At 44.4% G+C, this 24693-nt stretch overlaps 1 protein-coding gene across 2 annotated transcripts; it reads right to left on the bottom strand.

Annotated features, from left to right (window-relative positions):
- Nucleotides 1-1530: 1530 nt before the first annotated feature.
- Nucleotides 1531-24642, bottom strand: foxo1a (forkhead box O1 a). 2 transcript variants are annotated; one of them, XR_004610682.1, is made up of 4 exons: nt 23414-24642; nt 6189-6380; nt 4384-5762; nt 1531-4262 (listed from the first exon to the last, which is right to left on the bottom strand). XR_004610682.1 is itself a non-coding variant. In XM_034547779.1 (3 exons), exons 1-3 carry the CDS (start codon nt 24065-24067, stop codon nt 4605-4607), a joined length of 2004 nt encoding a protein of 667 aa, XP_034403670.1. In that variant the 5' UTR covers nt 24068-24642; the 3' UTR covers nt 1531-4604. The 2 variants fall into 2 exon arrangements, 1 of the variants encoding a protein (XP_034403670.1); XM_034547779.1 differs by having other exon boundaries at nt 1531-5762.
- Between the last annotated feature and the right edge of the window lie 51 nt (nt 24643-24693).

The raw sequence follows: 24693 nt of genomic DNA, 5'->3' as shown, positions 1-24693 counted from the left end.
CACTTTGGCCCACATTGCTGTGCACTGTAAAGAAATGGAAACACTACTTTTTCCCCCCTCGACACAGAGGGGGAGGTGGAACATACAGAGTGCCACTTCTTGAACTAAGTTGAGCCGTCCAAGCTCTCCTCTACATTCTAGTGGCTAAACTGACTGTTATGCGGGCAGTTTCTGGGATGGGATTTATTTCAGCAACGATAACTTGATGCTTATGCTCATTTCAAGGAAACTTTCTTCAGTGTGTAATTCAGCCTTGCAGGAATGAGCAAGAGGATAAACATTTTAAAGTGAGACAAAGAGTCGAGCAGGGGAACCCGTCTAGTCTTCAACATAAGAATACTTCGTAGCCAGGGTGCTTTTTATGAGACTACTCCTCAGTGGCTTGTCTAGTTAAAGGTTACCTTTTACTCTCAACTCAAAGTCAAAGACACTGGGGCCAGAGAGGCTGTGCATCTTGCTGTCTGGGGTGACTGGGTTCAGTGGTGGGGGGAAGGGGGTGGGGGTGCATTGTGTGGAATGTGGCTGTAAGGAAAAGCCAGGAAGAATCATTGTAAGGAAGAAATGAGACGCTAGAACTGGGAGTGCAGCACAAAAGTAGATACATTTTTTGTCTTTTATAACACAAGCCCTGTGCATGGCTTAAACCTCCTGTTTAGGTTTATTTATCATCCTGTGACAATGCTTACTTTACTGTTAGTGCCAGTGTGAACACTGCATAAGACAATATATATATTTTATTTTACTCTGTATATACTTGGATTGCCAGGCAATAGATTGATAGCTGACAATGTATATAGTTTTTGGATTTTTGACTTGTTCGTTTTATTTCTATTCCGAACATAACCAATGTTAAAATATTTCCAAATCCTACTGCACTTTGTCAATAACCCTCTGCAACTTTAATAGACATCTTGTCAAGTACTGTAGGTCTTGTTACACAACATGAGTCACTTTGACCTGGAAATGTCATTTGGCTCATTAGTTGGGATGGAAGAGCAATGGTATACCAGTGAATCAGTGACTAACTGCTCTGGAGGCAGGAATCAGAAGTAGTAGTAGTAGTAGTATTAGTATTAGTAGTAGTAGTATTAGTATTGATTGGGAATTGATGTTATGATGCCCAGAACGCTTGCTACTATAGCTTTAAAAAAAAGAGTAGTAGCCATACCCTTATCCGATTTTCTAAGTTTAACGTTTAAAGTTGAAAGATGAAAGCTTATTATCGCTCTCGTCACATTATTGTCATTATTATGCATACATGTATTGTAACAAGTAATCCTAATTTGCGCATAGATGTATTGGACGGTTGTTTTTGCTATTCAAGTTTCCGACCTTGCTTATTGTTATTCTGAAACAGAATTTATTTGGCCCCACAAACTAATGTTTCAGACAACCAAGTAGATTACTTCTATGTGACAACATAATGTGAGCTCAATAGCCCACTTACTACTTATTTTTTTATTATCATGTTTGTACCAAACCCAAACTTCTGCCTGCAATACCTTTTGTTATTGACACATTTGACACATCTTTAACACAGAAGAACATTTATTCAGGTCTTAATACATTAATATTGAACAAGTTACATATTTGTATTGATTGCAAATCACACAGCACAATTCCAATTTATTCCTGTATATAAATTCAATGTAACAGATTTTCTTTTTAAAATATGTAATGGTAACTCTTCCTCTTGTTGCAAGGAGCACTTTGTCATAACATTTAAGTAAAAGTGCAATATCGTTCTACTATAATTACAAAAATTGGTCCAGAATCTGCATTCTGAGGAGGACTTCTCTGACAGACTAAATATTGTGTTTTCCATTTTGAAAATTCAATATATCTTAACGTTATTTTCAGTAATTTGCTTGTTGATGCTATTTTCTAAAAACTGTAGCGAAATACAAGAAATACAACATTGTCAGTTAACAAAAGCTTAGCATAATAATCACTGCATCATCTATTTTCTAAATAAACTTCATTTTTATCCCATATAACTATCTGGAACATAGAGGTTTGACAACGACAACACCATAACATCTCACAGCGCTATGTTACAATAAAATATATTTGTCAATAAATTCAAAGAAAAGGAAAATAGCAACATAAAATTAAGGAATACAATGCATAGACTCAATCATTTATACATTTAGAGATATAATTTACTTAGTACAGCTCTTTTACTTTTAGAGTGAATCCTGTGTGGCACTGACTACATGGATTCATTACAGTTTATCCTGACTTGAGTGACCGGCATAAATATATTTCATTCTGAACATATCACATGATTAAAATGCTAAATATATCACTTTGACTTCAAAAAGGCAAATTTGGCTATAGTACACTATGGCATATTTGGGTAAGAAAAGGCAACACCTGGCACCAAAGCCAAACAGCAGCTTCTTTAACGGCCTTTTGAAATGTTAAGAATTTCATTTTACTCTTCTTAAACCTGCCCCACTCACTGGATCTGTTAAATTAAAACAACATCGGCGGTGTCAGATCATGTGCTATTACTGATCTGATTTATTATGAGTATGTACGTTTTCATCTCCACCAAACACCCAAACCAATGAAAGAGCATTCTCTCCCCCCCCCCCCCCCTGGTTGGAGGGTTACTCATTAGTAGTAGGACTTAAATAAAAACCTGCACACTCAGAGCCCTTTACAACACATGGTGAGACTCACACTGATGTTTGTGGTTTCCGGATAAATAATGCAATCAACATTAAGGTAGAATAGGCAGCTAAAGTGTGTTATCTCTAAAGCACCCGGTCCTTCAGCCACCGAACCAGTCGACTTCATAGACACCATCTTCACAACGGTAACCACAAACTTGCACACTATTTGTGACTCTGCATAATAAGTCACTGACAGGCCGACAAGCTCATTGTTAGTACAGCGATAAGTGGGAGAAGCGAGACAGAAAATGCAAATATACACGCTAGATAAAATACTTAACACTTAGTGGCGCTTTTCAGGGACAAATTCAAAAAGACGTGTTATTGAGAAGATGATTGGAGCTATGAATTCACACATTAACTTTATGTTATCGATCATTTGACTTGGAGACGGGTAGAGGTAGAAGGGCAGAGTGAATGTGGAGTCTCATTAAAAGCAAGACAGACTGCTCTCTTTGGACAAAAAGTTGTTGTGCTGTACTAAGTTTAATAAGTCACACTAACCGTTTGAGACAAAGAAGATATCTTTTTGTCTAAGTTCTGAAACTCTACAGGGGACAGGCTGCTTAAATACTCAGTGTCTTTAATGACAATCCCCGGCGACTCAGCCTCGATGCGAAAACAAAAGCAGCGCAGAATATCTTTTATCCACCAACCTGCCTTGACCTCCTAACATTCACATGGCTGCGAAGCGTTCGGGAAACCCGGACGATAACAATCTACAGTCACTCCTTTCTGTTTGACTTCCCAACACAAAAGTGAAAGCAGGGAACTGGAAATAAAGAATACGCTGAACTTTTCTTCAAGACTACTGGCTTTGAGTATCTTCTGGACCGTAGAAATTTACAATATAAAACCCTTCAAGCCTGCAGTCGATATCTACTTTGTTAGGCACAATAAATAGGCCCCTGTGGTATTAAGGTTCAGATTGACGAATGACTCAGAACAATTCTGATATCTGAGTGCAGGTTATGGACTAGATAAAATCTATATTAACCACAAATAATTTAGGTCTCAAATATATACTAAATCTAATAAACATCTACGACATAATTTTCATATACATTCTTAATGTATGTACAAGCAGTCAGAAAGTGTGTTACCATTTTACAGCCTGATTAAGAAGAATTCCTGAAGCACAGATCTGGCAACTCGCGTTTCAAAGAATCCGATCCAGTTTTCAATGTGGGCTCACTTCTGCTGCCTCGACTTTTGCCTCTGCTCTGTAAACACTATTTACAGTCTTAGAACATAGACTAAGAGGCCAGATTTTACAAACTGTTTGATGACGCTATGTACATTCAGGCAATAACAAAGTGAATAAATATGTAACATGATCAGAGGGTCCCTTGAGAAGTCTCTCGCTTTCCGTCCACAAACCCATGAGCCAGATTACCTTCATAATTCTTCTGTGGTGGTAATCAATTATCACTACGCTGTACATACGGAAAGGCTGATTGTGGACACCCAGTAAACATCATGGTATGAGTTTGTGCACGTCTACAGATTGTGCTGCTGCTGCTGCTGCTGCTGATGATGAGATGGAGTTGGCAGTGTCACTTGCAAAGAGATCGCTGCAACCTTGGTGAGTAAACCAGAGAGGTGTGTTTCAGTTTGGCTCTTATGTTAAGGCAAATTGTTTTGGCACTTAGTTTGTACAAATAATTTGATATTTCAAAGATAATTCAGATTTCATCTCCACCTGGTTCGAGGGCTCTAACGGAAATCGACCTCAGCTGATTACGACTCGTCTCAGTCCGCTGAAGTGATCCGAAAGGTATTTTTGAAACAGAAGTGTTGATGGATGGTACATGGACTGCAGGTGAAGTTAGGTTGAGGATTAAACATTCCAAAATACACTTTTTTTTGTCTCAAATGAGTCCTGATTGTGCCTTTTACCAAACAGCAACAGCACTACAGTGTCTACCCTGACACCCAGCTGTGCGTGGTGTTCTTCACTCCGTGGGAAAAAACTTGTTGGGTCACCATTGGCTCAAAGTTGAAGTCCAGGGAGTCCCCGTCCATCAAAGTGTCGTGAAGGACCGTCTCCATGTCAAACTCAAACTTCTCGATGGACATGTCGTCCAGGTCGCTGGGCAGCTTCTCCGGGTGCAAGGGCTGTGGCAGGCTTGGTCGGCCATATCCGTTGATGTTGAGAGGGCAGAAGCCACCAGGCATGCCTCCCGCACTGAGGTGGCTGGAGAGGCCATAAGGCATCTGCATAGGGCCTTTGGCTGCAGGCAAACGCGTGGGCAACCCACTGTGGCTCAGGGACATGAGCAGGCGGCCATTCATGGCCGGTGACGTGGCCGGGGCTTGGCTGTGCACATTGCGAGGGTGAGTGTGAGCAAGACCATGCATGAGTTTGGCTGCATGCTGGCTGCTGCTGTACGGTGGCAGCATGCAGCCGCCACTGGACTGAGACACCACAGTGTCCACTGACGGCATGAGCTGACTGTGCTGGTCTGTGTCTGACGTCAGCAGCTCCTTCAGAAGACCCGCGGGGCAGCTGTACTGGCCCATACTGGGTCCGAAGCTGGGCTTGCTCTCTGACAGTGTCTGCAGCGGCATGGACGACAGGTTGTTCATCCCTGCTTGGCCATACACACACTTGCGGTACTCCTGCTGAGGCTGCGCAGCCATGCCGGGGGAGCTGTAAGCGGGGTACCCAGGGCTCGGCTGCATCATCGAAGAGGGGGAGGAGCCAGGGGTTGTCGCCCCTCCTCCAACCTGAGAGTTGTTGGGCGAGAGCAAGTTCAGGTTGTCCAAAAGATTCTCCATGACATTCTCAGAACCGTGTCTCAGAGAGCCTGTCATCTCTGTGAGACTGGGCAGGGTGGCTGTCATCTTGGTCCCGGGGGCTCCTGGGTAGCCCATATGCACGTCTGCCTCACCGAGGTCGTCCTCGGGCATGAAGGGTGAGAGACGACCGCTCAGAGTGCTGGCGTTGGAGCTAGTCCGAGGCCTGAAGCTGTTCCATGCATCAAAGTCATCGTTGCTGTGGGAGTTGGGGCTGCCAGGCCACTTAGAGTAGGAGCCTGGGCTGTCAGCGCCGCCGTCAGGGCCGCCCTGCAGGGACAGCTGTGGGGAGACAAGGAGACAAGGAGACTCTCAGTGTACTGTATGTGTCAGTAGAACATATGTTGTGGGCAGATACCATTGGCAATACAACAAAGAGTTGAATGTTATTATGAAAAGATAATACAGTAGTATAAGTATTCTCGCTAAATACTGCATCAATAGAGCTCATCATATTTTGAGAATAGCTTTTCAAGGGATGTTTACAGACATAACGACTTTAAGAAACAGTAAGATGGATCGATATGACTTAATTCCTTCTTAGTTAATTTCCTTTAACTCTACGAAGCTAAGTCCAGATGATTGTATTACCAAAATCCCAAATGATGTCTGGTCTTTATCATGATACATTATGAAGAAAATCTTGGCATGGGTTAAAACATTCAAAATCAGCGATGTTGGAGCTCAAAAGCTTCTTTATTCATCTACCTTTTTCTTCGCTGCTCTTCCTCTGCTCTTGGTGAACTTGCTGTTGTTGTCCATGGAGGCTGCCCGGCGTCGCGGGGACTTGCCGCTCTTGCCGCCCTCGGGGTTCAGCATCCACCACGAACTCTTCCCCGTGCCCTCATTCTGGACGCGAATAAAGCGGCTGTGCAGCGACAGGTTGTGTCTAATGGAGTTCTGGGGGAGAGGGAGGAAGAGGAAGAGGGAGGCTGGGTGAGAGGCAGACAAACCAGAAAGCGGAAAAATCAGATTTGTGTTTGTCCTTTTCTCAAAACACCTCGGATCCGTTTTCATCAAATCCATCCGTACAGGTGGTTCTTTTTTCTTTTTTGAACACACCTGGCTTGACAGCTGATTTACAGAAGAGAAACTGGACCTTTTTAAGGTCACTCAAAATGTTATGCAATGTGCAATTCAACGTGTGCACAAGCACACACACAATAGATGTCAATAAGTTTCCTCCATGAGCAATACATCCTGATCAGAACAAGGATTAATCTACAGCCTCTCTTATCGTCACACATAGTGTACATGCAGGCCTTTATTTCCTTCATTATACCAACCCACATTCCACCTGACTATGTGTTTTGACAGAACCAGCACAGAATCAAATGGAGGACACGGACACATTAATACCGTGCTCCAACGTTGCTTAGTGACACCCCCAATGGAAAAACTAATTTTTTGTGCAGGAAGCCAGTGAAGCAGTATTAAAACACTGCAAACAAGAGTGAGAATATTGGGCAAACGTCTGCGAAGCAAACCACGGACATAGAGACACCATTTCTGTACTGGGACCCTTCCTTTGTTTTTCGTCCCGTTATGAATTTGAAACGTTTAATCTGTCCAAACTGTTATGGAAGTGACCATTTAACCCTCAGAGGATGAGTTACGCTCTTTGGCTCCGTATCGGTTTGCGTCCGGGCCACAACATGGAGTAATAAACCTTGGCCAGACATTACTGTGCATGCGTGAAGCTTGTTGTTTTGGAAGACAGGCTGGAACACACACACTCATGCAGAGCTTAGCGTGCATGGTGGCTCACGTCATCAAGCCTGTTCCTGCTGTGAGTCACTGCTTCACATCTGGTTCACAGTCCGCCTCATCTCTACCAAACTCGTGTCCCACTCCAACCAAAGTATTTTCGTTCTTGATTAATTTCTTCACTAAGTATTTGATGATTTGTTAATTCCCCCCCAAAAATCTGAAATTCATAAACAATGCTGGGCACAGTTTTCCATTGCCTCAAAAGATATCTTCAAATTGCCTGTTTTGTCCAACAGCCTCAAAAACAAAGCTATTCATTTTACTATGATATACAACTGGGACAAGGAGCACACTACAGCCATTGAGTGGTACACTTCCATATAGTTGGTAGACAAATTTGAAAAGACAAATTGAAAGGGAAGAGGCTGTATCCAGACTTTAAGACCCTGGTATGGGCCAAGCTCTTAAAACACTGCATTTCTCATAATTCAACGTGATGCCATCTTTTATTAGTCTGTTAAATGCCAACATATTCCAAACACCACAATCTCAGTTTGTAATGAAAGGTTTCAGCTAGAAATTGTAAATCATTAGCCCAAATTGAGATTACCCTCAAGACATTATTATGACACGATAACGGTCATTTTCTCAAACTTTGGAAAGCTCTTTCCAGAGCCACCGAAGACATTGTACAACTGTTAGAGTGATACATAAACTGAGCTACATGAGTAACATAGTCTGCCTTTAAACAATGAACAGAATTGTTGATTTCAGACAATCAATGGATCAATTATTTGACTAATCTGCTGCATCAAATTCTATTATATTCCATTCCAGCCCTTTAATTTTCCTGTTTCTTGTTTGTCTGTAAAATCTCCTACTTTTCCTTCCCTCCACCTTTTTTCTCTTCTCTCTGGAGGACCTCAGGCGCTCGGGCACATGTGGGCCCGCATTAACACTGGCCCTTCACAAATTAATGAAATTCTGAATCCAATGACCAATAGTCTTGGGTCAGCTTGCACGATCAGAGCGACGTGACAGCCCTTCCCTGACTAGCCTAACAAATACTTTCCTCCTCTCTCCGCCTGCACATCGCTGACAACATGTGAAGAGTAGTTTGGTCATGAGCCTCTCCTTTCCATGACCGCTAAGAGTGCTGGTAGTTTCAACTGTGCTGCAACAAGGAATGACTGCAATGTGAGTGCAGACGCCGTGATGTCCTGATGACATGAAGGAGAAACTCACAGCTCAAGTCACCACCACGGAGGCTCTGGTTTCTATGCTGGCCAATGTCAGAGTCAATACCCAATATGTTGTGATTCTGGAGAACATTGTAAAACCAGTTCAAAAGTATGTGTAAGAGAGCGAGGGGTCATAAAGACTGCTCCGATGGGACTTACCAGGACTCGGCAGAACTTGGAGTGCCGTGTGGGGAGTGTGGCTGAGATTGTCTGGTGGGGCCAATGGAAAAGCCTTGTCTCAGAATGTGTGTGTGTGTGTGTGTGTGTCTGTGTTTGAGAGATCTCATGGTTTTAGTGCACTGGCAGCACGACAAACAGCAGCGTGCTGCCGTGTTATTGTGGTTTGAAAACACGATTTTTTAGATGAACACACGCACATGAAAGTACAGTCATACTACACTTAATGAGACAAACACACACACAGAAATTAAAAGTCAGTTTCTTTTGGATTCAGGGACTGTATGTGACGCTGATTTATCTCTGCAGTACACAGGAATCTTAACATTCCGGCTAATCACTGTGTGCAAAGTTCAATCGTAATCTGAGCCAACTTGTTAGTATCTCTTAGGAAACAGTAAAGGCAGGATTCCCAGCCGGGCAGCCATCACAATCAACATTCCTCAGCAAGGTTACAAAACTCACGATTTCACAGAACTGAACTCTGATTACTGTCGCATGAGGACGGGCCTATCTTAAAATATGACAATAACACTGTCCCATCTCAAACTGTTTTTGTTTCTTCCCACCAAAAAATTGATTGGGGAGACAGTTTTGGAACAGAAATAAAAGATTGCATGAAGATGAAGTAGACTGCAAAATGTCATAAATACATAATGTTAGTAATGTGAATAAAACCCTTTTATATTGCACTGAGGAATTGAATCATTCGAAAACAGGTAGGAACTCAACTTTATCTCTGAAGGCTGTAGTTCATGTGGCCAGAGATAATACAAAATACTTTTCTCTGTTCTGCCTGAGCCCGCCGCAAGGAGCACCACCTCTGTTCTCTGAGTCAACAGAGCGGCGCCGGCTAAACACCAGGAAGTGACCACATGAAAGAGGACTGTGACAGGAAACAGAGCTGACTTCCTGCCTCACAGGAAACGCGGTGGTCATGAGGCTGAGAAAAAGGCATGGAATGCGAAGCCACAGCGTCGTGATCCAAGTGGACAGCACACATTTAACTTTGGTCCCCCTCCTCCAGACCCCCCCCCCCCCCCCACAGAGTTTACGTTTAGCAATCCCTGATGTCACACTTTTAGAAAAGTAATGTTCACTTTGTGGTGTAATTGCAGAAACTGAATTACATAACTGGATAGTTCATGACTTTCAGTAATGATGCCTGGGTGTGTGTGAGAGCGAGAGAGAGAATGTGTTTTGAGGGTAGGCTATTTAAGAAATAGAGAAAGAGAGGTTGTGTGTCACAGAGTAAGCATGCACCAGTAAAGAACACACTGTGCTGGTTTAAACTACCTCACTGGCAGCAGTACTGAAAGGCCACAGTGTTCAGTGCATCACCCTCTCCTTCTTTTTATTCCTCGACTCCTTTCCTCCTCATTTAATTTCATCTCCTCTTTTCTATTCTCTTCTCCTCTCGTCTCCTTCTTTGTCCTCCCCTCCCCTTTTCATTATCTCCTTTCCCTCCTCACCTTCTTTCCTTATCTTCTGTCACCTCCTTCCAATTCATACATCTCCTTATCTTGTTTCCTTCCATGTCCTCTCCTTCCTCATCCTGTTTCCTTTCTTCTCACCTCACCTCACCTCACCTCACCTCCTCTGTTTTCCTACCTTCACCACTCCTCCCCTCTCCTCTCCTACTCTCTCCAGCAGAAAGAAGCCAAATACCTGCAAAAAGCTGGAGGCAGTGCGCCAGACAGACGCTGGTCCACTGTCCGAGGTGCTGACGCTCTCAGAGCTGCTCAAATGTCAACTCGTCGATTGAAAGAAATCCCCAGCGAAGCGAACACCACCTACTTGCAGAGCGGCTTTGAATCAAGTGAAGCCACAAGTGAAACCTCAGCTGCAAAGCCCATACAGCTAGAGGTATAATGCGTCTGCAGCAATGCGCCCTCCTCACTGACTTAAAGCGAGCAGCAGATACAAGCTCACATGCCAGCAGATCTCTGAGAAGTTTCACATATACGTAGGAGAGATATGGAACCGGTGAAAGTGAGAACATAAATGTGGTTTCCCTGCACTGTTTCCACTCAACTCATTAGAGAAACGGTGCCGTTCTGATTAATCTTTTCCACCATCTGTGAACCGTGTTTCAGACTAAACAGTAGGTGTGTTCCTGCACTGTAACTAGCTATGTGTCATGTCTGCAGATGTGAAGAGGGCAACCTATGGTATAGAGGGTGCAATGCACCACTTCTAACCGCCAAAGTAAGTATCCCTAAAGCTGTAGCTTGGTCATGTCTGGAGCCTTGTGCTGAGTCTAGCTGAGTTTGAGCAATGTGGTGGGGAGAGAAAACACGTAAACCCGTTATTAGCCTAACACCAGCTCAGCAGACTGGCCTCTCAGCAGCAGCACGGGGCTCCAGGTGAGTGACGGGGAACAAAGTCATCGAAAGACACACTCAGTAGTCCAACTGATTCCAATAGAGTATAACATCAGGTTTCTAAAGGTGGCGCATTGGGGCAAACTGGCGAGAGAGAAAACCCCTGCAGCCGGGGAAAGAGCAAACATGAGCAAGAGGTCATAGTTATATCCACAGAGTCAGTTCGTCAAGGCTAAAGATACTATGAGTTGACTTCAAAGACCAAAATGACCTAAAACAGCAATACATCAACTTGAATGGTTTTTTGGAGAGATTTTTGCTTTATTACAATGGTCAATAAAGACAAGACCTAATGACTTGCTTTTTTAAATGTCTGCACCTACATTTCCCCTTAATGTGCTGAGTCATAGGATACAGTATTTATCTACTGCCATCTTAGTTTTGTTTTATTGAAATTAAAAAGGAGACTGTTACAGTCTGGGCGTACTGATCTTCACACATAATCAGATGTACACAAGGAATCTGGCTGTCTCTTTCTCTGACACACACACACACACACACACACACACACACACAGCAGTACACCTTCACATTACCACATTTGCAAAGCAATCTGAATGGACTGCGATGACTTCATGTGTTTGTAGTTTGATAAGTTATCATCAGCAACAATATTGAACTGACCAGTGATAATCACTGACCTATTTACTAAAGTCAATACATCAATGATCATAAAAGGCAGTGGAAATAAAAAGCAGAGCACAGGAAATGTAAAGCGCCGGGCCTTTTAAACATTATTTATACCCTCGGTTTTAAAACAGTCCGTAGAAAAAGGAAATGAATGTTGTCATTAATGTTGCGTAGCAGCGAGCAACACAACACAGCGCCTCGAGTCGAGAACGCATAAATGTGTCACTGTTCACAGCGAAACATTTATAAGCCTGCTTGGCCACAATTTCTGTTTTTAAAAGCAGTCGCGGATTAAAAATGGAAACTGACCCTAGGACTTGGTTCGCACCAGAAATAGATTATCTCTGCCCTCGCCCTCTATCCAGTCTTCTATTCCGTCCTTTTCACGTGCTCCTCTGGGACATTATGCACGTACACTACTGACCACAGCTGATCTCACACTCATGTTGCAGCAAAAAGGGTCCCTTCTCACCCGCTGACGTCAACTTCCAATTATTCAATTTGGCAAAGAGAAGGGAGAGTGAAGGCCCCGACACAGAGCGCTCAGTGTGGATCTCCTTAAATTCACTTTGGAGTGCTATGAGCCCAAATATAGCAGTCTATGACAGCAAAGTACCTCTACAAAATGGTCAGTTATAAAAGCATCATATAGCACAGATGGAAAGGCAGCAAACACAAATCATACAGCAGCAAATCTGTGTGCAAATGTATTTACTGACGGCCTCTTGGCAGGATCTCGTTTTCACAATCCTCTGCAAGGAATCTGAGTGGAACCAAACTCCCTCCCCCCAAACACACACACACACACACACACACACACACACACACACACACACACACACACACACACACACACACAGTTAAACTTGGAAGCTTGAGACTATGATGATTGGTTAAGCTTAGGATTGATCGGTCTCACAGACGCCGCCGACAAATGATAAATAGTCCGTGAGTGGTTCTGCGCATAAGGTGAGAAGCAGCAAAGCCACTGACACTTCAGGATCTTTCACCGCCGTATGATGGTGTGAGACGAGTAGACACAGTCGAGGGGCTATTAGCAAACTTCCTGCTGCATTGTATCCGCACAGGAAGAGCTGGCCAGTCCTGATACTGATCCCATTGATGCCTCTGGTTTCTATGCAAAACGCTGCAGAATGAGGCCCTGGTTGGTGCAATGCAAGGGACTAGCTGAAGCAAACGATGGGTTCAAGGGCCAGTACTTCCTAATCAAAACTCTGTAGTCTGACTGGGCAAAACAAGAGGAAGAAGGAAAGAGGGGGCCCTTGTCCAGGTAGGCTTTTCCAGCAGCAATACAAAGGCGGATAAAGCTCTTGCTGTACATCTTAGAAACACTTTGCCACTTAGGACTTTCCCCCATTATGGATCTAAACAAACAGAACCTGGTGAGAGAATAATAAATCATCTGCCATTTCCTCTGGTTTGGCCAAGGTCTGACATTTAGACAAATCGCTCCGAAAGAAAACTTGGCTGAAGGAGTGAGTAAATTGTATATTCAAAACTTTTAAATACGCAATCTAAAAGTATTTAACAGGGAATTTAACAGTTGGTGATTGAGGGAAGAAGGCAGAACGTTTTATGTTCTTTGGCTGTAAACCTTAAATCCAATCTGTTCTTTAATCTTACCAGTTTTATTTCACATGGTCAATTAGAAAAGGCAAAATGCAAAGCTGACAATTCTACTGCAATTAACATCGAAAAGACTGATGCAGGAGACAATAATAATATCTAATTCTAAGTTTCAGCTCAGTCAGTTAACATGAATCAAATATCTTCTTACGTCATGACAATGTCCAAGAAGTCAATTTAAATATTTGCATGTAGCAGCTTAAGTTACTGTTGTTCAAGAAACTTTACCCGCAGCTTTGTGATAATTCAATATCATCACGTATTGACCTTCACTTTCTATCATGTTGTCATTTTACAAGTTTCTGTTACAATGCAAACTGCGATTGCTGCCTCAACTTCTTGTAATGTGTACACTTCAAATGACACTTCAAACCATTTCGGTGCTTCAGCTTCAACTACAACTCTCAGAAAAAGAAGCAAAACATATAAACACATGTGAGAAGTTGTTATTTAATGTTGAAAGAAAAACAATATATTTATTGTGCTTTATTGATTATAAACACAGCTCTTGTGTCACCTGCATGGCCCATACACGTTGGCTACAAAGAAAGAGAGTGACGGATTGAATTATTCACATAATATTTGCATTATTATTTAATTTGTGTCATACTATTCATGAACTGTTTATGATAACATGCGGCAAATACTTTTCAAATGATGTCCCAGCAGCGTGTTAACGACAATGCGGCGCTCTCCCTTGTGCTCGCTGGTTTCCTGACTCAGAATGAAGCAGCACACGGCTCATGTGTGCGACAGGGACCGGGTTGTGCTGGCCAAGTTTACCATGCTGAAATATGCGCATGTGTTGCTATGTGCAACACAATGTGAGCCTGTAAATGCACAGAGCTGTGTCTGTGGAGGGGGGATATTTTTCACCTCTGATCAGCAGAGCGGCTGGGCCGGGCCGCCTGGATAAAGATGCAGTGTGTGGACCTCTGCTGGGTGCCTGTGTGGCGGCCTGCATCCATAGGCCTGACCCGCCACTGCACTATTCCCAAATAAACATGATGTGGTTTTTCATGAGCGGTTTGCAGCCGAGTGCGAAGCGGCAGGGATGAGAGTTAGCACCTCCAAATCTGAGGCCATGGTGCTCTGCCGGAAACCGGCGGATTGCTCCCTCCAGGTGGGGGCAAACTGCCTACCCCAAGCGAAGGAGTTCAAGTATCTCGGGGTCTTGTTCACGAGTGAGGGTAAGGTGGAGCGGGAGATCGACAGGCGGATCGGTGTGGCTGCAGCAGTAAAACAGGCGCTGTACCAGTCCGTCTTGGTGAAGAGGGAGCTGAGCCGGAAGGCAAAGCTCTCCATTTACTGGTCGGTCTACGTTCCAACCCTCACCTATGGTCACGAACTCTGGGTCGTGACCGAAAGAACGAGATCTCGGATACAAGCGGCCGAAATGAGCTTCCTCCGTAGGGTGGCCGGGCTCAGCCTTAGAGATAGGGTAAGGAGCTCGGACATCAGGGGGGAGCTTGGAGTCGAGTCGCTGCTCCTTCGTGTCGAAAGGAGTCAGCTGAGGTGGTTCGGGCATCTAGTCAGGATGCCTCCTGGACGCCTCCCATTAGAGGTTTTCCGGGCACGTCCAACTGGTAGGAGGCCCCGGGGAAGACCGAGGACACGCTGGAGGGATTATATCTCCCGGCTGGCCTTGGAACGCCTCGGGATCCCCCAGAATGAGCTGGAAAGTGCTGCGGGTGAGAGGGGAGCCTGGGTCGGCCTGCTGAACCTGCTGCCACCGCGACCCGACCCCGGATAAGCGGGTGATAATGGATGGATGGATGGATAGAAGAAAAGAAACCTTATCGTTCACGATGAGGGCTCACATGTTTGTGAGAGACAGTAGATGGGGAGTTTTTTCTGATCCGATTTGAGGTCCTGGGACAGGGATGTCGTATGTGTACAGATTGTAAAGCCCTCAGAGGCAAATTTGTAATTTGTGATATTGGGCTATACAAAATAAACTGAATTGAATTGAATTGAATAAATAGCAAGTATGACATTAAGCCAGGCCACTGGGACCTGGACGAGGCATCCCAATCACAGGGGCCATTATTAAGCTGGCACCAGTACAGGGCAGGAGCCACATGAGCAAACCAAAGCCTCACCCCAGCATTCACTTCTCATTTAGCTGGTGTCTATACCAGCTAATTATTTATTTGATATGGACATCACAGTGGCATTAGAATTTGCACAATAACTAGATACACTGTGCTAAGTGCTTAATATGATAATTTAAAGAAATGATTGAGAGGAACAATAAGCAATAACACTGATTTATCTTATTTCCCAGCTCTGAGTGGAGAGTAGCGGAAGAATGGAAAATAAAAATAAAGAAAACACCGGAAGAGAAGGAAGCGACAGAATCTGGGGTCACGCTCAGTGTTGCTTCCTCTACTCGCGATTCCATAGACATTTGTGAGACCATTCATGCATTTGGAGCAGACAACTTCATATCGATGGCATCGAAACTATCATAGTATAATAAACCGATATTGGTAACAACAGTAATGGCAAATGACCAACTGTTTAATACGTTCACCATGTGGAACATCATAATCATAGGATTTAGATTATCTCTTATCGAGAGAGAGAGAAAGAGAGAGAGAGCGAGAGAGAGATTCATGCTGGATAGAAGATTGGGTATCTGCACAGATGCAAAAATGGCACCATGGTAGAAGATATTGTATCTTCTTCTTTCTCACCTTTTGCTAAGTACAATTCCAAATGGCATTGTCTTTAACAAAAATGAGTTTATGATTAACCATCTGGGTTTCTTAACACAACGACACACAACCCAGTGCCGTTAACAGAGCATGATTCCTTTTTCTCTCTCTTTTGTTAAATTACTCCAAAAAGGAGATGAATGATTTGATGGGGGCGACTATGGGTCAGTGGTTAGCATGCCCGTCTTTCAATCAAGAGGTTGGCAGTTCAATCCCCGCCCTAGTTGATGTGTCCTTGAGCAAGACACTTAACCCGGCATTGCTCCCCGCAACTGTGTCTAATGTAAAGTGTCTTTGAGTATCTTGAAAAGCACTATATAAATTAAATGGATTATTATTGATCCAATGGAGTACAGTCCAATGTATACCTCACAGAAGTCCCGGGCATACGTAAAGACTCTCAGGAAAGCTAAGGACATCCCATCATAGCTTACCAAAATCAATTTTAGACGTGATTGTGGTTCTAGTCTACGCGGTATGTGCCAGTAGAAGCTAACGCCAAGTGGAGCCTAACCGGGAGGTGTTGCTTTTGTAAACACCACGTCATCCAGGAGCTTCGCTACACAACACAGATAATAGTGCAGCGTTGTTGCTCCACCAACGCAAACCCAAAGAGAACACTCCTGAGGGCGGTTACACTTTGACACCCTTTGACCTCGAAACAAATGATTATTCGCCGTGACAACAAAAAGCACGAACTTCGAAATTCAAGTGTGCATTGAAATTCTGACCCGTGCCGGCCAGCTACAGAGCTCCGGTGAGCGTGTATGTGAACACAATCACACACACACACACACACACACACACACGTGTGATTGGGTTCACATACATGAACGCTCACAGGAGTGTGTGATAATGCCCGGCCAGTCCGACAGGCACTGCACTTAATCGCCTTAGGGCGGGAATTGCACAACAATGTGGGTCTGGGTAATGCCTGTGGTTTGGGGCCCTCAGCAGTGAGCGGTCGCGTAAAAAGTGTTGCTCTACTCACTCCCTGCAGCTGCTTCACATAAACACGAATGCTATGAGAAACTGATAGGAAACCACATTTTTCATGGGTGAAGAAGCGTTGAGGGCTTTCACTTCTCGTTTGAATGGTGACATTGTCCAAAAACCACAGTTCCTCAACCCGCACTGTAAATCCCTACTGAGGTCTTCCAGCTCACCCCACAGGAGAATTTTTCAAAACCTTCTGACCGAGGAGAAGTTGTGGTGGCAGACAGAGCAACAGCATATTCTGTGTAACAAACGGCCAAGCCCGGGCAAACCCTCTGCCAAAACAGACAATCACGTGCTCTCGGCCTGCTACTACCAAACCCGTAGTGAGAAAAACAAAACAATCTAACTCATCCTAAAGGACTGTTTAATGTACCTGGCCACGCTGCTGGATGTCAATTTACTCCAGAGTAAAGCAGCATGCGTGGGCACCTTTCCTCCGTACCGATGAATGAGGCGCGACACTGTGCTGCTATCTTTTTGTATGTCACTTAAACACTCTGTGTCTGGACTCCACACTCACTGAATGATCTGTCCTCTGGCCCACAGCCAGAACAAGAACTGGATAAACTGCCAGGTTATGCCAGTGTCTGAGGTGGGTGGAAACAGCGTATACACATGATGTGTTTGAATGCACTGAATGAAAGGGGCACTTTGCAATGAGATAGGCTGTATAAGTGTGAAGTTACCAGTTGTAGCGCCAGCTGTGTCATATTTTTGCATCAATTATAACATAGTTAGCTATTACTCAGAAAACATGCAGTCGTGCTCAAATTGAGTGCATCATCCGTTTTAGAGAATTAGTTTCAATCTAAAAACAAATAATAATGATGGAGATAAATAGAACAATAAGTTACAATGACAGAAACAAATCAAGCAACATTTGTCACAATTCGAGAGTAAAAATGTCTCGTTGCTGCCAGAAGTTTCCTGACTCAGGAAAAGAAAAACTTGACTGTACGGCAGACCATCTGGAACATCAAAAAGCAAATCAAACCCTGCACATGTGGTTGTTCTGTTCTGTGGAGCAACGGACTCTCAGTTATTGCTCGTTCAAAGTAAAACGTACTTGCATATTCCATAGGTTCTGCAAGTTTTTGAGGAACTTTGAGTGGAGAGAATTGTTGCTTCTGCAATAAAGTCTGGCAGGAAGAGCAATGACCTCAGACAGACAGACATGATCCCCTGTGTGTGGGATGTGTTTCTCACAGCTTCTGTTGTGGCCCGGTGGCTTCCTCCCATGGCATTCTGGACCATGCCGTTATGTTGCAGCGATGCGGCTTCATAGCTGCAGAACGGCTAGATCAATCAATAAGCAAACATGTACCACTCACAGACATAAACACCATTTGATATCCCTGCTGCGCCACACTGACCTGTCGGTTGAGTTTTAAGTCATTGATATCCTAAAAGGTTTCTTGGTAGAGGGAATGAGAGACAGAAAACAACAGGGAGTACTGAAGCCAGGCCGACAGGTATAACAGATGTGGAGCAGGACAGGAGGACAGCATGGGGTTGTGAAATAAGCTGCTGTAGTTTCACACAGTTGGCTAATTCAATCACTGTGGATGGGCACAGTTACATCACTTTGAACAGGACTGTATTTTCCACTCATCGTCATCACATTTTCATACCATGCTGAGCCAAAAACACAGAACACAGGTGGATCTGCTCGTGCTGAACCAATTAGTCAGTTAAACTGGTACTGAATTGGCAGAACATTTTAAGTCATTCATAATTTTTTTAAATGGACAAACACGCACTTCTAAAATGTGAGACGTATTAATAAAGCAAAGGTGGGAAAAAAAGACATTGGAAGGAAATACTGGATTAAAATCAGCTGGGCAGAGTAGGAAAGTCAGGATATCACGCCACAATAATAAATAAAAAAATATATAAAAGCCTGTGGAGGAATGTTCCCTGTGTTGGCCTGTCTGTCTGCCATCGTGTCTGTGCATCTGCCAGCAGCAGGGCTTTAATTATGAGGCCCAGGTTATGTGCACACACACACACACACACACACACACACACACACACACACACACACACACACACACAGCGACCCACATATCTCTAACACAGTGCCTCACAGTTCCGCTGACTAACCAGTGGCACCAGACTTTGGCCTGCGGCTCCCTGATTCCAGTAAATGTCTTGTTATGCAACTCCTAACAAGTGTCACCCAGTCTGAACTTTGAGCGTTCTGGGTCTCTGCTGCTTCCTTTCTTTCTTTCTTTCTTTCTCTTTATCTTTTGAATGCTTTAGAAAAGACAGTAAGTGGTTAGCTTCTTCAGGGTTTGAACAAAGGGGGAAAGTAACCCTTCACAGCTTTAAGTGTGCCCTGCTTTTGTGCGGAGGCAGAAAACCAGGAATGGAGAGGCGGGCGGCGCAGGCAGGAAATGGGGAGGAGGGTGAGGAGCGCTCCTCCAGCTCTTTGCCTGAGAAACACAGCTGCCCCTCATGTCTTGGGGCAATGCCAAGGTTGGACTCCTCGACTGCCTCAGGGGGGTGTGTGTGTATGGGTGTGTGTTGTGTGTTGAACCAGTAGAAACAGGAGGATTGCTGTTCTATCCAGCTCCCTGTCCTACTAATACACATTCAGACCCAGAGAAACACGCAGTCTGTGATCGGTAATAAAGTACAACCGGCTTTGTGCTAACTCCAGATTAGCATGCTTATTCTAATTCTTAGCGTCCATATTTCTTTAAGCCATACTCTATACCTAGGGTTCATGGGGGACGCGGGGGGGCGGACACAGCAAACATACACCTCTGCATGAACTGTCGGGAAAACCATCTGCCAGCGCACACACACACACACACACACACAGCCACACAGCCACAGCCACACGCGCACACAAGGAATGGGGTCAATGGGTGCATTTACATGGCAATGACTTGCTGTACGACCTGCTCGTACCTGCGTGTTTGTCTGCTCCGGCACAGTTTGTTTGGAGATCCGTGGGAGTGTTTACCAGCGTAGGTTGAGGAATTTCAGGTCAAGAGAGGAAACCTATGACCAAATAGATCTTGATATTGACATCAAAGAGCAGCGGAGCCACGCAGCTTCATTGGCTGAAACCAAATATTTATCCCGTGGTGACGTACGCGTATTGACGTACGAGTGGTGACAAAATGAGAAAGAACGAATTTATTTTGCAGGTATGCAAGGATGTGTGCATACTGCATGTATCGTACTGTTAAAATGCTGTGTGTGTGTGTGTGTGTGTATGCTGCACCCTAAAACACTATTTGTAATACTTAATCTACATCCATTTCATGGAGTGAAATTGTAAAAAAGCGTGAACATTATTAAAAATAAATAACCAGCGCTGCAGAGAGGTTTGGTGGTGCAGAATTTGTGCCATCTGTTCTTCTTCCTGTTGGATGGCATCATGTGCCAGTGACCAGTGACCAGTCCACTCGCAGAGCTTCTCCAAGCTGGTCCCGCCTGGCACAACTGTCCTCAAAAATCACACTGTCGCAGACGGCCCGAGGACTGAGGAGGCTGCCATGACTCAGTTCAGACACGACCGACTGTGGAGGATCAGCAGCGCTGAGAAACAAGCTTGGCCTTAAACAATTACAGAGCAGAGAGCGTGAATCATAGATTAATGGAAACGTCTTGTGCTTCAGCCCGGTCCCTTCAGGAGAGCCCCTTCTGGGAGAGAAATGAGCCCTGGTTAACTTCAGACTGAACCGAAAGTGCTTTACAATCGATGTTTGAGGGTGTCGGAACAGCTATCGGTGCCAAGAGGAGGATTGTGACGTTTGGGTTGTGACGCAAAAGAAAAAAGCCACCACAAACCTCACTTCTGACCTCACACTCGACCAATGTAATCCGCCCGATATTTCCAATCACCAGAAAACAATCATTTTGTTTGTTTTATTCTCTCTTGGAGGTTCACAACGTTAAAATCCAAGGTTGTATGATTATTGTTTTGAGTGCTTTTGTTTGATTATGGAGAGTCACTTTGCTAAGCTTGAGGTCTGAAACACAATTTACATATTTCCGTGTTTCCAATCAGTCATGGGGCCTCAGTCGACTATATATAGTCAAATTAAATGGACAGGATCAAAGAGTTAAATACTGATTAATGAATCTCACTGTTTGGGAATTCATATTTACATCAGAGGGCCATTGGAGAAGAAGCAACACAAGAGCTTGTCTCTGGCCGCGCGGCTCATAAGTAAGTTCTCACTGAAAGGACAATGTGTGATAGCCCCCCTGTGTGGAGCCGAGGGGAGCTCTATGAATAACTTGCCTCGCAGCAGTGAATGGCACTTTGCTTTCCCACAGTATTACTCAGTCTACACCCCCAACATGGCAGGATAAGCAGCGAGCCCAGGCGGTGGCTGAGCGCCCCTCTTCAAGCCGCCATTCGCACAATAACTGTTAAATGGAGCGAACAGCACTGAGAGACGTCTGTTTATTTAGGTGCATTAATGAGTCTTTCTCCCTGTGACTCTGCTGCATGCTTTGAAAAGTGTAAATGATCTACGCTTGTATGTTATGATGCTGGACTCCCGTGTCTTTACTACACTCTGCAAGAACCTGCTCATCACATAATAATGTGTGTGTTTGTGTTTTGAGGTGCCACCTTACCGCCACACTGCCTATAGATTCTTTATTCCGATCCACGTTAGCTTCCACAAACTGGTAAATGTAAAAAACATAAATGCATCCCTCTTCATTTTGTATTCAGTATTTTGGGATGAGTGTTATTCACTGCTCAACGAAATCTTCGCTCTTTTCAAGCAAAACAGAGAGCAAGTTCATACAAGCAACCCTGTATGGAACACACACACACACACACACACACAACTGTACTTGCCCGTGCGTGTCTCACCACACTGAGTTTCCTTTCTTCCACTCCCATATAATTTGACTGACGGGACTACGTTTGACACCTCGAAATGAGTTTTGTGCCTTTTGTAAACACTACGGTCATATGGATGGATATGGAGTTGGGCGTTGCTGACAACTGCATTTGTGGATTTGTCAACTTCCTTGTTTTCTTTTTTTAAATGGTTCAACAAGATAAATGAGTGTTTGTCAAAATAAGAAAGTTGTGACTGAATTATTAGTGTGATTTGTTTGTGTCTATCTATGTAATTCAGTAAAAAACTAAAAAACAAACGCAGGCGTTCGTGCCTGACACGGACGTGTCAACTCTCAGCACATGACTCAAACATGGAAGCTGTGTCAAGGGAAGACAAAAAACCACCACAAGTGCTTTGCATGTAATTGGCAAGTGGCAACCCAGAAAGCCTATAACAGAGGGAAGCCGCAATAAATCTCTCAATGGCTGACTACAGGCTCAATATGATTTCCCGCTGGGAGTGGAGACCGTCATCAATTTATTGTCAGACACCACTGAAACTATGCGCCTCCGAAGGGAGGTTTACGCCCTTCAGTAGTGTTCAGTGGGAGGGCCTGCCATACCACATCAGAAGTTGTAAATCCCCTCTTGTGTAATGTTTTGGACAGCTTTCAGGACACATGAACGCTTCTGGTATCTCCTTTACGACGACATACGACCAAACACAACTTCAGTCAAAGTGCACACTCTAACATGGGAAAAAACTACAACTTTGATTTAGCCTTAAAATCTCTCAAAATAAAAATACCAGCAGAGACAGAAGAGCTGTCTCAAACACACCACGCCAGAACTCACAGCATTTTTTGAAAAGCGCATAATTGAGAGAAGCAAGAAGGTAGAGAGGGAGAAAAAAAAAACTGTTGAGTCAGCAGACTCATATAAATCACATATACTGAGAAGTCAGATGACTGTCGAAGGTCATGGTAGTAATTGCCCAGTTTACTGAATCACCATGAACTGGATGGGTCACAATTAGTGTGGGGACATAGTTTCACAAAATAAGACCAAAGCTGGGAGCAAATTCTAAACAACGTAACAGACACTTACATATTGATGCAAGCTCTTTTTGTCAATGCATTTGTGTGTGTGGGGAGGGGGGTGGGGGGATTGATAAAGACCAAATGCCAATATGACTAAAATTCCCTGCAGAAGAATGTATACAGAAGATAAATCAGTGACAATTTAGTTTGGAGATAAACAATAAACACATCTGATCAAAACAGATAGCCTATCTACAAAACATCCTATTAAATGCTGCAGACAAGCGAGACATCCCCGGAGGGATATTACAGCGATACGGGAGATAAAACATAAAGCACAAAGAGCACAAATGCGTCCCTTTGTGAACCCTCTGTAAGAACAACAGTCTGGACTGGAACACTTTGTCGGCTACGAGAACTGCTTCTATAGCCATGCGCCATTCAGGCTGTAAACACACACGCACGCACACACACACACACACACACACACGCACACAAACACACACACACACACACTGTTTCCAAAGTTTACCAAATGAGAACAAGCAAACAGAAAAGAAACGCACCTTCCAGCCTGCAGAGCTGTTGCTGTCACCTTTGTCCTTGAAATAAGGCACACTCTTCACCATCCAGTCGTAAATCTGAGACAGAGTTAGTCGGTTCTCGGGAGAACTTTCGATAGCTTTGGTTATGAGGTCTGCATATGACATATTCCCCCATGCGTTTCTCCGGGAGGAGCTGCTCTTCCTCTGGGCAGCGGCGGCAGCTGCGGCCGAGGACGACGAGCCCACCGGGGAGCAGAGCAGAGACACCTGTTGTTGCTGCTGTTGATGCGGGAGTTGCGGGTTCGGCTGCTGCTGCTGCTGCTGATGTTGCTGCAGATGTTGCTGCTGATGTTGCTGCTGATGTTGCTGCTGCTGATGTTGCTGCGGTGGGGGTGGCTGGTGGACGCAGTTCTCCTGACACTGGAAGTCGGCGCACAGGATGACCGGCTTCTGCTCCGTGAAGTCCTCGGTCTCCTCCAGCAGGCTAAGGTTGTTGATGAACTCGTTGCCGGTGGGCTCCTGCTTCACGGACGGCACCGGCGAGGACGTGTTGGAGTCGCCCGGGTTGATGAACTCCGGCCGGGGCAAAGGCCAAGTGCACGACCGTGGCCGCGACAGGGGCTCAAAATCCGGGTCGATTTCCACCAGGTGTGGCTGCTGGGCCGCTTCCGCCATGGTCGAGATGTGAAGGAGCCAAATGGTACAATGTCATGTAAGTGCGTCGTAGCTGTCGCCCTTCAAAAAGGAAAAAGCAACTTCGCCTTTGAAATGCTCGAATGAGATCAATCTGTTCGGGAATGCTGTGCTCCGCCTGGGCGCAAAGTCTACACAGAAAGTCACATCCCAAGCCGGTAAAAAAAAGGAAAAGAAAAAACGTGTTAACAATAACCAAAAGTATGTTTCTAAAGATCCTTTTCCTGTGAAAAACAAAAGGTGTCTGATCTCCACGGCGTGTTGACCCGCTGCTTTGTTTTGGTCGTCCCGTAGTAGTGAAGTTCCGTGCGCGCCCCGCACAGCCTGTTGACTCTGTGATGTACGGCATGTGAGGATTTACTAAAGTATCATTTGTCAGCTGACATCGCCACATTTGATTGACACTAGAAGAGCTCCAATGAATGGCATCGAAAGTGTTGGGTGAAAAAAAAGTGTCCTTGTTTTCATTCTTTCAGTCTAGTAAACATCTAATGTGATAAAAAGACTAATATGTTTTTTAGAAAATACATACGCATATTTTGATAGAAAGACACGAGGGAAGAGTGGCACCTCCGTGTTAAAAGTATGCAGCCAAACAGTTTCCTTCT

This window comes from Cyclopterus lumpus, chromosome 13 (assembly GCF_009769545.1).
Source record: "Cyclopterus lumpus isolate fCycLum1 chromosome 13, fCycLum1.pri, whole genome shotgun sequence".
Taxonomy (NCBI): domain Eukaryota; kingdom Metazoa; phylum Chordata; class Actinopteri; order Perciformes; family Cyclopteridae; genus Cyclopterus; species Cyclopterus lumpus.
This window is presented reverse-complemented; position numbering and strand designations above follow the sequence as displayed.